This window comes from Bufo bufo, chromosome 2 (genome assembly GCF_905171765.1).
Source record: "Bufo bufo chromosome 2, aBufBuf1.1, whole genome shotgun sequence".
Lineage (NCBI taxonomy): Eukaryota > Metazoa > Chordata > Amphibia > Anura > Bufonidae > Bufo > Bufo bufo.
In genome coordinates, this window is record NC_053390.1 from 79,356,440 (window position 1) to 79,370,858 (window position 14,419).

Consider the following 14,419-nt stretch of genomic DNA (forward strand, 5'->3'; position numbering starts at 1 on the left):
CTTTACACTGTAAAGCCTCATTCACACGTCCCTGCTCAAATCCGTGAGAAGGTGGTCAGTGATGCCTCCGTGAATCTGTCCGTTATGGATCCGTGTCTCCGTTTTTTGCTGTCCGTGGGCCATCCATGTTTCACTGACACCGGACAGCTGAAAAATACATTTTCTAAAACATCTCTAATTCCTAATGATCCGAGAAACACAGCATCCAACTTGTAGCAACTTTGTAAACTTCCAAGTCATGAAATATCTATAGACGCAAGTGACGCGATGCAGCAAACCAGGACCTTACCTTGGATTATCAGCAGCAAAGAAATGTCATTTCTTCTGTCCATCTGAAAGCAGAGAGGAAACCTGTCCCGGGCTTCTTGTGGATGGCAGCAGAAGGTTAAGAGCTCAGCCTTCCCCGTGGCCGGAGATCTTATAGCACAGCAATGAATGGCTGGGGTGGAGCTAGAGGATTTCACAATGAATACACCAAATCAGCGCCCAGCGCTCCTGCAGTCAGGTTGGCACATGAGTCAGTGTGCCCACTCAGTGCAGATAAATAGCATGGGCATGAGTCGGTGCAGGATGATAGTAAATATCATGTGTGCACAGGGGCCACACACACAGGGTTTGCAGCACATATTATGTAACATTTGGCTTATTCTTTTTTTTCTTTGCTGACTCTGTTGGACTCCTGATCAACCTGTCTGCCCTATAGGCTGATTTTAATTAGTATAGCTATAAGGCTTTTCCGTTTACGGGGCGTTTTTTGCGTTCCGTATACGGTCCGTATACGGAACCATTCATTTCAATGGTTCCGCAAAGAAAACGAAATGTCCTCCGTACGCATTGCATTTCCGTATTTCCGTTTTTCTGTTCCGTTGAAAGATAGAACATATCCTATTATTGCCCGCAAATCACGTTCCGTGGCTCAATTCAATTCAATGGGTCTGCAAAAAAAACGGAACACATACGGAAATGCATCCGTATGTCTTCCGTATCCGTTCCGTTTTTGCGGAACCATCTATTGAAAATGTTATGTCCAGCCCAATTATTTCTATGTAATTACTGTATACTGTATATGCCATACGGAAAAACGGAACCAAAACGGAAACGCAACAGAAACAAAAAAATGGCCTGCAAAACACTGAAAAAGCCATACGGTCGTGTGCAGGAGGCCTAAAGCTGTAGCCTACTCTCCCTGTATGTATTGGTGGCCATTTGGCACCAGGTAAGGTGGAATACAGAGTGGGCTCAGCATGCTAGTGGAACCTGCATTCCTTGAAGATAGTGGAGGCCATCACCAAAGAGGTGTTATATAATGTGGGCTCGGCATGCATGTGGAACCTGCATTCCCTGAATGTAATGGAGGCCAGTATGGCACCAGTTAATGTGGTATTTAGTGTTAGGTTCCCGTCTTACTGAGATTGCCTTGACGTTTGGCAGACGGGCCCAAATAATTTTGTACAAAATGATTTGCCAAGCATCTCAAATTTATTAGCGTAGCATTAGCACCAGAATACTTTCTATTATTTTGGCATTATTGTACTTTATTTGGTTTGCAGAGTGCTGTTGCATTGTATATATTTTTTTGCCTTTGTGCTTTCAGCCATGGCAACGCGCACCTGCGCACTGGATGTGCTGACTGACCCCCAATTTTTCTTTGCAATTTGGCTTATTCTGCCCTCAGCTTTGCCTTCCTGGTTCTATAAAACAATAATAAGTTCAGGTTCAGCTCTCGCTTTCTTCTAGACATCCTCTGCTTGATATCCCGTCACTTTTCACTTCCTTCCTTCCATTAATAGTGTACCGTCCAGACGTATCACAATGTATCTAAGAACTATAGAAATGCCAAAGACAACAAGGGATCCACGTATAGACGTTCATCGCTCATGTTCATAAGCACAGAATGTTTGGCTGTGTCTGCAGTGTTCCACTATGTGCTATATGTGGGCACTTTAAATTGCTGCTAAATGTCATATTTAATGTATTTAATATATTGTATTTTCCTAATATCAGGCTGGCATTGTCAATATATGTATTCGCCCCTAGGTGGCGCTGGCACCACATATTATATATAGCTTGGGGTGTGCTAGAACGGGAAGTGAATTCAGTTAGTTCAGAATGTAGTAGGAGAGGAGAAGGAAGTATATGGAGGAGGACAGGCTCAGTCTAAGATGTAGCTGCCTTTCTTTCCTCTGGGCCCTCATCAAGCCTGGAGATGACCGACCAAGGAGTCATAGCAGCCCAGCACAAGACAGTAAGTCTATGTATGGATATAAAGCAAGTCTATTGAAGATTAGAGCTGAGTCTAGCCAAGGGACTTCACAAGCACCAGTGACCAGGAGTAACTTAAAGGGTTTCTATCACCTCGTTTTGACATAATTAGCTATCAGACACTAGCGATCCGCTAGTGTCTGCTCTACCAAGCAATGCTATTATGATACCTTTGTGTGCAGCCGTTTGCCTAGAAAACAAACTTTTATTGATATGCTAATGAGCCTCTAGGTGCTATGGGGGCGTCTTTTCAGCACCTAGAGGCTTGGTCTACTCACACAAAATGCCGCCCAGCGCGTCCCTCCAGCCCGCCCATCTCCTCTGGAATGCGATCCTCCCTCTGAGCCAGCGGACGAATTCTCGCGCCTGCGCCGTGCACGTCTGTATTCGGCGCAGGCGCAGTGAATGTCTGACCGCTCCCTGCACAGACATCTCCACTGCGCCTGCGCCGATGACCGAGATGTCTGTGCAGGCAGCGGTCAGACATTCACTGCGCCTGCGCCGAATACAGACGCGCATGGCGCAGGCGCGAGAATTCGTCCGCTGGCTCAGAGGGAGGATGGCATTCAAGAGGAGATGGGCGGGCTGGAGGGACGAGCGGGGCGGCATACAATGTGAGTAGACCGAGTCTCTAGGTGCTGAAAAGACGCCCCCATAGCACCTAGAGGCTCATTAGCATACCAATAAAAGTTTGTTTTTTAGGCAAACGGCTGCACACAAAGGTATTATATTAGGATTGTTTGGTAGAGCAGACACTAGCGGATCGCTAGTGTCTGATACCTAATTATGTCAAAACGAGGTGATAGAAACCCTTTAAAGGTACCTGGATACAAACGGATGATTAGTGCGCATAATTCGACTAAACGCCTTCTGGGACATAGTGGACCTGAATATTTTAGGAGAGCATCCTGCATCAAATAATGTAACAGAGAGTTTGCCTGTCACGAGGGAGAACTCCCTTATTGGATTGCTTAAGATTAATAGAAAATCATTATATTCAGTACCTGAGTGCTAGAGAGTGGACTTAGTGCAAATTTACCCATTCTTTGCCTGCAAAGTAACAGCATTAAGAGGACTCCTCAACTGACAATTGCCAGACCTGTTATAGGAATTCCAGCTAAAGTAACATCTGGATTATTGCCTTCTGATAGACAAATGAACTGTAACAACGGTCCTGAGACTATTGATTTAGTAAATGTTCAACTGTTTGCTACTACAACTGACTCCTCATCCTTTCTACTACTCTCAATATTTGCACCTTACGGTGCTGGCGTCACAAACACAGGGGCCCAGCCACCAAAGCACCTTAAACACCCACTACCATCAAGGGCACCTCAACCAACATCTGGCTGGTGTTCCCTGCAATAGAGAGTGCCCCAGAGGATTTAGTGCTGACTTCCCTATCACTGTACGACGGCCCAGGGAGGCTCTGCTAACCGTGAATAAATGAACTACTACCCCCATCGACCCACCGTAGCCTCACGTGTTGCCCCTGCAGTCCGGTCCTTTACATGTCCAAATGTTTTGACACTGACACAAGCTTTGGTTTTCACAAGGTCGCTGCTCCAGTGTTTTTGGATCTTTTTGTCAGATGTTTCTATGGTATACTGAAGTTTTTACTATAGAACTGTCTGTGATTTCTAACCTCCGGAAACTCCAGCTGTGGTAAAGCTGTTCTCAGAACTCCATAGAAATGGATGGAGCATGCTGGGAGTCGTAGTGCTGGAAGTTAGCCATCACTGTTATAGGAATTTTGTAAGTTTTTTAACTTTTAATTCACAATTCTGTCAAGTTTATGACTCAATATTGTCAGTGTTGAACCAAGACTTCGGCAATTCTCCCTGGTATGCTGGCAATTCCCTGACAACTCCCTCGCAATTCTCCATGGTCCAAATCCCGACTGATAGCAACCTGTTCTTAACTTATCAGCGCTTGGAGTTTAGCACAGTTTATATGTTTTTGTTTTGACCATCTGCATTTTGAGGACTGACCACAGGTTCTCAATGGGATTGAGATATGGGGAGTTTCCTGGCCATGGACCCAAACTTTAGATGTTTTGTTCATTGAGCCACTTAGCGATCACTTTTTTCTTGTGACATGGTTCTCCATCATGCTGTAAAATCTGGCCTACCAGAGTACTAGAGGATCATCCAGTGGGGACCTTGCTCTGATACCATAGTGGGGACCAAGAGCAAGAAATTATTTAGCGCCAATAACTTGCCACTATGGTTTATTTATAGTAAAACCTATCAGACTTTATTGATGATATACAGCTTGGGCCCTGAGGATAATTTCCTCTGGTAGGCCCAAGAAACCCTGGTTGAACACTCACTGTTTATCACCAAATTGCTCTTGAGTTGTTGGGAGAAGTTGCTTTTGATCCCATTCTGTATTCATGACAGTGTTCTTAGGCAAAATTGTCAGTGAGCCCAATCCCTTTGATGATAAGGAACCCCACACATGACACAGGACTGATGGTAACACTCCCCCTTTCTTCTCCAGACAGTAATTTTTTCAGGTGTTCTAAACAGTCTGAGGAGGGCTTCATCCATTCATTCAAAATAGCTTGACCCCAGCCCTATGAAGTCTAATCCTCACTGTCTGTGCAGATGCATTCCCACCTGCCTGCTGCCATTCCTGAGCAAGCTCTGCATTGGTGGGGACCCGATAGCCGCAGCTAAATACTTTTTAGGAGACTGTCCTGGCACTTGGTTGACTTTCTTGGGTGCCTTGAAGCAGCAATTGACCCTCTTTCCTTGAGATTCTTGATGATCCGATAAATGGTTGATTCAGGTGTAGTCTTACAAGCTGCAATGTCCTTGCCTGTAAAGCCCTTTGGATGCAAAGCAATGTTGACTGCATGTGTTTCTTTGAAGATACCGATGGTTAAGGCCTTGTTCACATGTCAGTTATTTTATCAGTTATTTCCATCAGTTATTGTGAGCCAACAACAGGTGCGGGTCAAAAACACAGAACAGGAGCAGATCTTTTCATTATGTAGCCTCCACTCCTGGTTTTGGCTCAAAAAATAGTCATATAAATGAATGAGTCTTGTGTGGGGGAAAAATCAACACATATAGAACATGCTGGGATTTTCTCTGCACAGGCCTATGGTTCATGTGAGAAATTGCTTGTGTGAAGATACCCATTCATTATTTTAAACTTGGACAGCACCTGGACAGAAATATAGTCCATCTGAAAAAAGCCCCAAAAAAATCAGCTCATTGATACCTTGTCATAAGGTATCAGTGTTAGCGTTAAAATCTTCCAGCAGGCTGTTCCGACAGAGGAACATCGTATCAGGAATAGCTGGAAAGGGGCAGAGCACAACCAAGACCCATTGACTAAAATGGACCCGATTTGGTTCCAGACTATTTCCAGCATTAGTGGTAGGATTCGGCCGAACAAAAATCTTCGTTTTTTGCTGTCCGTGTTGCGTCTGTGTTTCACTGACACTGAACAGCTGAAAAAATAATTTTCAAAGCATCTCTTCTTGATGGTATCCGTGTTGTATCCGTGGTTTTCACGGACCCATAGACAATAATGGACGTGATGGATCCGTGAACACAGACAAAATAGAGCATGCATCCGTGCTAAAAACACAGACCCACGGACCGTGCTAAAACACTAATGTCTGAATACACACATTAAAATGAATGGGGACGTGTGCTGTCCGTGGAACACTGACGTGTGAATGGGGCTTAATGCCGGGGACAGTCTGAATCCCCCCAAGTCCCATTAAGGGCTCGTTCACACAAATATATTTTGCGTTCCACATACGCGCCGTTTTCTGCGTTCCGCATACGGTCCGTATACGGAACCATTGATTTCAATGGGTCCGCAAAAGATGCGGACAGCACTCTGTGTGCTGTCCACATCCGTTGCTCCGTTCCGTGGCCCCGCAAAATTTTTGAGTCCTGTCCTATTCCTGTCTGTTTTGCGGACAAGAATAGGCATTTCTATAATAGGCCTCCTGTTCCGCTCCGCAAATTGCGGAAGGCACACGGGCGCCATCTGTGTTTTTCGGATCTGCAATTTGAGGACCGCAAAAAACGGCACAGTTGTGTGAACGAGCCCTAAGACCTCTTGCACACGAACGTTTTTTTTTCCTACATTCTGTTTTTTGCGTTCCGTATACGGTCCATATACGGAACCATTCATTTCAATGGGTCCGCAAAAAATGCCTTCCGTTTCCGTATTTCCGTTCCGTTCAAAAATAGAATATATGTCCTATTATTGTCCGCATAACGGACAAGGATAGTACTGTTCTATCAGGGGCCATCTGTTCAATTCCTCAAAAAACTGAATGCACGCGGATGTCATCCGTATTTTTAGCGGATCCGTTTTTTGCGGACTGCAAAATACTGAAAAAGCCATACGGTCGTGTGCGAGAGGCCTAAAGGCAATGTCATACGGCGGTATACCGCTATGCTGGATGCGATGAACTCTGGCAGTCCTCTGCAGGAACAGCGTGGCGTAAGATCTTAACACTATTTTTTTTTTGCGGACCCATTGAAATGAATGGTTCCGTATACGGAACGCAAAAAACGGAATGGAAACGGAAAAAAAACAAAAACATTTGTGTGCATGAGGCCATAGATAGACAGATAGATAGTAGCAATAGAAAGATGGCAGCGCAGGATAACACAGTAATCAGAGGTGCAAGCCCAAAGGGACAAACTTTAAATTTTTTCACTTTTGAGAGTGCTGCCTGCTTTGCTATTTTTTTTTAGAAAGATGGGGGATAGATAGATAGGGGATAAATATACACTCACCTAAAGAATTATTAGGAACACCATACTAATACGGTGTTGGACCTCCTTTTGCCTTCAGAACTGCCTTAATTCTACGTGGCATTGATTCCACAAGGTGCTGATAGCATTCTTTAGAAATGTTGGCCCATATTGATAGGATAGCATCTTGCAGTTGATGGAGATTTGAGGGATGCACATCCGGGGGACGAAGCTCCTGTTCCACCACATCCCAAAGATGCTCTATTGGGTTGAGATCTGGTGACTATGGGGGCAATTTTAGTACAGTGAACTCATTGTCATGTTCAAGAAACCAATTTGAAATGATTCGAGCTTTGTGACATGGTGCATTATCCTGCTGGAAGTAGCCATCAGAGGATGGATACATGTTCTCATTCTGTTTATCGCCAAATTCGGACTCTACCATTTGAATGTCTCAACAGAAATCGAGACTCATCAGACCAGACAACATTTTTCCAGTCTTCAACAGTCCAATTTTGGTGAGCTCGTGCAAATTGTAGCCTCTTTTTCCTATTTGTAGTGGAGATGAGTGGTACCCGGTGGGGTCTTCTGCTGTTGTAGCCCATCCGCCTCAAGGTTGTGCGTGTTGTGGCTTCACAAATGCTTTGCTGCATACCTCGGTTGTAACGAGTGGTTATTTCAGTCAACGTTGCTCTTCTATCAGCTTGAATCAGTCGGCCCATTCTCCTCTGACCTCTAGCATCCACAAGGCATTTTTGCCCACAGGACTGCCGCATACTGGATGTTTTTCCCTTTTCACACCATTCTTTGTAAACCCTAGAAATGGTTGTGCGTGAAAATCCCAGTAACTGAGCAGATTGTGAAATACTCAGACCGGCCCGTCTGGCACCAACAACCATGATACGCTCAAAATTGCTTAAATCACCTTTCTTTCCCATTCTGACATTCAGTTTGGAGTTCAGGAGATTGTCTTGACCAGGACCACACCCCTAAATGCATTGAAGCAACTGCCATGTGATTGGTTGACTAGATAATTGCATTAGTGATATATAGTGATATACTGTATATTCGTAATTTCAAATATTCTAGATTTTTATTTTCATCAGTAACCTCCTTTCTTGCTTGTGGGCCAATGAGAAGGCGGCAATGTCTTTGTCTGAGCTTAGCACCATCCCTAGCAACCAATAGGAAAGTTGCCTGCCCCTTACTATATAAGAACCTCCCCAGCAGCCATTTTCTGCAGTTTTATGGAGTTCTGAGAGAAACAATTTTGCGGACAAGAATAGGCATATTCTATTAATGCCGGCGATGTGCAGTCCGCAAATTGCCGGTGTTCGTTTTTTTGTGGATCCGCAAAACACACACAGATGTGTGAATGGACCCTAAGTCGTAGACACGGACATTGTACACATTTTTTGACAATAGGCTGCAGGATGGGTTGGTAGGGCTCCTTCACACACAGTTTTTGCCATGGTATTGGTACAAAATACATCATGTGTTTTTATTTTTATTTTTTTGAAGCTGCAAATAAAAACTTTGGTGGTCTATGGGAGTCAGACACCATTAGGCCTCATGCAGACGACCGTTGTTGTGTTCCGTGTCCGTTTTCCATTTTCCGTGATTTTCTGCGGACCCATTGACTTTCAATGGGTCCGTTGAAAACTCGGATAATGCACCGTTTGTCATCCACGTCCGTGATCTGTGTTTCCAGTCCGTCAAAAAAATAGGACCTGTCCTATTTTTTTCACGGACAACGGTTCGCGGACCCATTCAAGTCAATGGGTCCGTGAAAAAACACGGAGGCACACAAGATTGTCATTCGCGCCTCCGTTTTTTTCCTATCATTTGCAAGGCAAACTTGACTTAGATTTTTTTTTCACTTTTCATGTCTGGTGATCCTCCAAAAATCAAGGAAGACACACGGAAACAAAAACGGAAACGGATCACGGAACAACCGAACAGCTTTTTGCGGACCGTCGTGTGCATGAGGCCTTAAAAGAAGGGTAAAAAAAAGTCACATCTAGACTCCAGAGCATGCTGGATGTGACTTTTTTCCCTTGGATGTGAAAAATGGCACTGACCCAAAAAACACACCTCAAGGGTGAAAAAATGCTGCTACCAAAAACACCAGTTTGTCCTGCCTTTAATATATCTCATAGACTTCCTTACAATACTTGGAGATTTTTGCCCAAAGAATGAAAGCAAAATAATAACAAAAAACACACCAGAAACTGCAAAACACCACAACAACGCCCAAAGAACCACATCTATATGAAGGCCCCTCACGTGCACCCTGATTGCTGAGCTCCATGACCTTGGTCACTTTCCCTGACACCCTATTCTCCGTGGTTAACAGACCATCACACGGAGGAGACGTCGGCCTCCTACAGTCTCCAGCATTCCTTTCTGAAGAAAATTCCTGTCCCATGAGTCCTCCAGTAACACATAGGACAGTTTACATTTGTCGCCGCGGACACTTCACGGGACAAGCGACGAGAAGCACAAAATGCATCATGAAAACCTCTGAATGGAGCCATTTTTCTGGCCTATGTAGTAAAATGTATTTACAAGACTCCAGATGAAGGAACTTTCCATTGTGTATTATTATCTCTGAGTTCAAGTCATTAACTAAACGGACATTATTATTGGGGTTGTTTTGGGACCTTCACAAAATGATGGAAAAATATGCCAAAAAATCATGGTAAATAACTGTCATATGCCTGCAATATGTACACAATTGTACCCGAAAAGTATCTTATGTCAAAATCCAACACTGAAATTGTTCAGATGAAGGGTGGTCCTCTGAATTGTGGGCCCAAGTGTGACATTGATGGGGGTGCTGATGGACAGGAGGACGTCAAGAAGCCGAATTATCAAGGTGCTGAGTGGAGGGGTTTAGATTTTCACCATAATAGTCTCAAATTGATGTCGTACCTTTCTGCTAAGAAAAGTATTATACAGTAGCATACCATTTTCTAATTTACATACAGAAATAAATCTACAGAGAATGGAAACAGAAATCAAAAGTCCTTATACTGTATGTGAAGAGAAAGGTTGTGTTACTGCCATCTAGTGGCAAAGAGCTGGAACTGACATATTGTCTATCAATTTCAACCTATCAATATCTGATAAATGTATAGAGATGAAATACTTTACATCTACAGTATGTACATAATAACGGCTCCCGCCTGGCACATCCTAGTCTCCATATGGCATGCACACACAGGTAGAATTAATCACATAGCCTATTTAGCTAGTCAATATACTTTATTTTACAACAGAAAGAGTTACAAAAAAAAAAAACTTTCTTACCTTAAATCTTTCTTTTCATTTTATTCTGGATACAATATAAATATAAATATACTTTTATCGAAAAAAAGAGGAACAAATTCCGATGGTCTTTATTAAACAAGCGATAAAAACTCCCATAGAAAAAAACACTTTTATCTACGCGTTTCGGATTAAAACATTAGAATCCTTACTCAAGTAAAGTATAAAAATATACTTTTACAGTTAACAAAACACACCCACAGGATCAACCCTATTAATATCATACACACTGCCTAGGATTGACGCTGATGGTTAAAATGATGCGTGTCCTGTCAAAAACAGTGGCAACAGTCCCAAGAATACAGAACTTTATTATTTATGCAAATGAGGGCTTCCACGCAAATTTGCATAAAGAAGAAAAAGTCTTTGAGGGATATGAGAGCACATTAAAGGGGTGAGGTATCAGAGGAGAGGACTACAACTCACAGCATGTCCAGGCTAGTATTATGGGATATCAGAGGACAGAGGACTACAATTTCCATGGTTTCTCAGGCTCACCAATTCTCCACTGCTGAACTCCGTCCCCACCTGCACTGATCACATAATGGTGATACCATCATAGGTCCTTCCCACTTCTCCTCTCCACTGCTGATTTCTGTCCCCGCCTGTGCAGTAAGCCGGATTGGAATAACGCACTCTGACGCTATAATATGCAATGACTGGGCCAGGTGTAAATGATAGTTAATAGTTTTGTCCGTGACGCCAATTGCAGAGTGCGCAGGGTACTAACGCAGGGCCCTTTAAAGTGTTGTAACTCAGGTACCAGGTTAGGAATGCCAGAGTGGTGTAATGTCTCTGTGTGGTAATGGTAAGGGTGTCAACGGTGTCTCCCACCTGGGTACGGCTGGACTCCTGGATCCTGGCTCACTTGCAATAAATGAGTGTGTTGCTAGTAGGAGTAATTGAGGGATTTAGTAGCAGTAAATGAGATCCAGACTTGGAATATAGTTCAAACTGGTCGTTACTTGATGCAGCTTTAATCCATGCGAGATACAGCAATGGTCTGAAGTCCCAGCAGGTATTGGCAATGTGTGGCAGGAATCTATATCTTCTGCTTCTATCATGTGCCTGGAGCTCTCTGCAGGATAAGTCGTCTACTAGTGGCTCTGTAATGTGGCAGGAATTTATCTTCTGCTCTGTCTATCTTCTGCTGTGTATGGGGACTGACTAGATGAGGAGAAATTTAGCTTTTCCTGGTCTCTGGACGTTACTCACAGTTGTGCTCACAGGGTATGCTTCTTCCTGGAGTTCTGGAGGTGGCTGCTTGCTTTCTACCAGCTGAGGCTGAAGGCTCAGGCTGGGAATGATGATCTTTTGTCTCAGCTGAGACAAGAGACTGGCTTGGATCCCTAGAACTTGGAGCTCCTACCAGCACAGCCTTCCCCTAGCCGGGGTGGCTGGACCACTAACTGAACTTCCTTCCCCACCCATGAGGCAGGATGTGGGAACATTCTACACCTCCTTACAGAGGGGGGAGCTAAACTGAACTAAGTCCCTGGTAAACACATTGCTGCCACCTGCTGGTGAACATGAAAATTACAGAAAATACATTTAACAAGGGTTTCAATGCACATTAGTGAGGATGTGACGTTAAATTACACAGGATGACAATGCAGATACACTTAACAGGTTGTAGCGGGGTAAAAGAGTTTTGTAACATAACTCTGGGATGTTACATTTGCACTGATCACATGACAGTGACGTCATTACAGGTCCTTCACTACCACTTCCCTCCACTACTGAGCTCAGGCCGCTCCTGCACTTATCACATTACAGGTCCTTCACTACCACTTCTCTCCACTACTGAGCTCAGGCCGCTCCTGCACTGATCACATGATGGTGATTTCTTCACAGGTCTTTCAGCTCTTGCACTGTGACAGATTATAGTGCCCCCAGCAACCCCCCACCTTGAGAATCACTGACATTTTTGCCAACTTATAAATCCCAGCTGAAGAAATTTTTTTAGGTCCCAGAAAGAGGATATGTCCGGGAAAAAGAGAACATATGGTCACCCTACATAAGAAAAAGTATCCAACATGTCTAGCAAATCTTTTATACAGTGCAATAAAATAAGAGCATGGTCTGCCGGTCTTGTTTTGATTATAAAATTTAAAAGGGTTATCCAATCCATATAATGACCCCCCCCCCCCCCTCAAGGCCTGGGCCTCTCGTATACATTTTACTTAACTGCGGATCCCTGCACGGCTGCCACTGCCTCTCTCCGTCGCACGAATCAAAACATCTGGCAATGGGGGGGACACCAATATCAGGCCACGACAGTGACTAACCACCCTAGCATCGCTGGGCTGTGCAGGAATCCGGAGCAACGCAGGTGCCAGGAAGCAGGAAAGTGTAATCCATACAAGGGTCCTGGGCATTGGGGGTCGGGGTCATTATAGGGGTTGGCAGGGCCAGCTTTGAAAGGGGGGGGGCAAACTAGGCAATTGCCAAGGGACCCCATGCCTAAATAGGACCCCCTGTTCACTTCACACAGCCACCGTCCGCCACACAACTATGCCACTCAGTTGCTGGCTCAGCCTTCAAATGTGAAAGAGGACAGGCGGGCTGCAGCTGAGCAGGGCACAGTGACAGGCAGTGGCAGAGCTCAGAGTACGACGCCAGTGGCTTGCTCGAGACCTGGCAGTTCGCAGCTCAGCCTCAGCGCTCTGTCAAAGAAGCCAGGAGGTGGAGGAGAGGCACTGCATGTGTAACATCCCAGAGTTACAGTCAGGTCCATAAATATTGGGACATCGACACAATTCTAACATTTTTGGCTCTATACACCACCACAATGGATTTGAAATGAAACGAACAAGATGTGCTTTAACTGCAGACTGTCAGCTTTAATTTGAGGGTATTTACATCCAAATCAGGTGAACGGTGCAGGAATTACAACAGTTTGCATATGTGCCTCCCACTTGTTAACGGACCAAAAGTAATGGGACAATTGGCTTCTCAGCTGTTCCATGGCCAGGTGTGTGTTATTCCCTCATTATCCAAATTACAATGAGCAGATAAAAGGTCCAGAGTTCATTTCAAGTGTGCTACTTGCATTTAGAATCTGTTGCTGTCAACTCTCAAGATGAGATCCAAAGAGCTGTCACTATCAGTGAAGCAAGCCATCATTAGGCTGAAAAAACACAACAAACCCATCAGAGAGATAGCAAAAACATTAGGTGCACCCAAAACAACTGTTTGGAACATTCTTAAAAAGAAGGAACGCACCGGTGAGCTCAGCAACACCAAAAGACCTGGGAGACCACGGAAAACAACTGTGGTGGATGACCGAATAATTCTTTCCCTGGTGAAGAAAACACCCTTCACAACAGTTGGCCAGATCAAGAACACTCTCCAGGAGGTAGGTGTATGTGTGTCAAAGTCAACAATCAAGAGAAGACTTCACCAGAGTGAATACAGAGGGTTCACCACAAGATGTAAACCATTGGTGAGCCTCAAAAACAGGAAGGCCAGATTAGATTTTTCCAAACAACATCTAAAAAAGCCTTCACAGTTCTGGAACAACATCCTATGGACAGATGAGACCAAGATCAACTTGTACCAGAGTAATGGGAAGAAAAGAGTATGGAGAAGGAAAGGAACTGCTCATGATCCTAAGCATACCACCTCATCAGTGAAGCATGGTGGTGGTAGTGTCATGGCGTGGGCAATATTATCTGCTCATATTCAGCCAAATGCTTCAGAACCCATTGGACGGTGCTTCACAGTGCAGATGGACAATGACCCAAAGCATACTGCAAAAGCAACCAAAGAGTTTTTTAAGGGAAAGAAGTGGAATGTTATGCAATGGCCAAGTCAATCACCTGAGCTGAATCCGATTGAGCATGCATTTCACTTGCTGAAGACAAAACTAAAGGAAAAATGCCCCAAGAACAAACAGCAACTAAAGAAAGTTGCAGTAGAGGCCTGGCAAAGCATCACCAGGGATCAAACCCAGCATCTGGTGATGTCTATGCATTCCAGACTTCAGGCTGTAATTGACTGCAAAGGATTTGCAACCAAGTATTAAAAAGTGAAAGTTTGATTTATGATTATTATTCTGTCCCATTACTTTTGGTCCCTTAACAAGTGGGAGG

The 14,419-nt window shown here is 44.2% G+C and overlaps 1 protein-coding gene across 1 annotated transcript in view; it reads right to left on the bottom strand.

The window, feature by feature from the left end:
• The window catches only part of ITGA2 (integrin subunit alpha 2), a 125,444-nt gene extending 125,037 nt beyond the window's left edge, over window positions 1-407 (bottom strand). The window contains exon 1 of the mRNA XM_040421263.1: window positions 290-407. Within this exon, the coding sequence (XP_040277197.1) occupies window positions 290-332 (43 nt within the window). The 5' untranslated portion in view covers window positions 333-407. The remainder of the gene's footprint in view (window positions 1-289) is intronic.
• Between the last annotated feature and the right edge of the window lie 14,012 nt (window positions 408-14,419).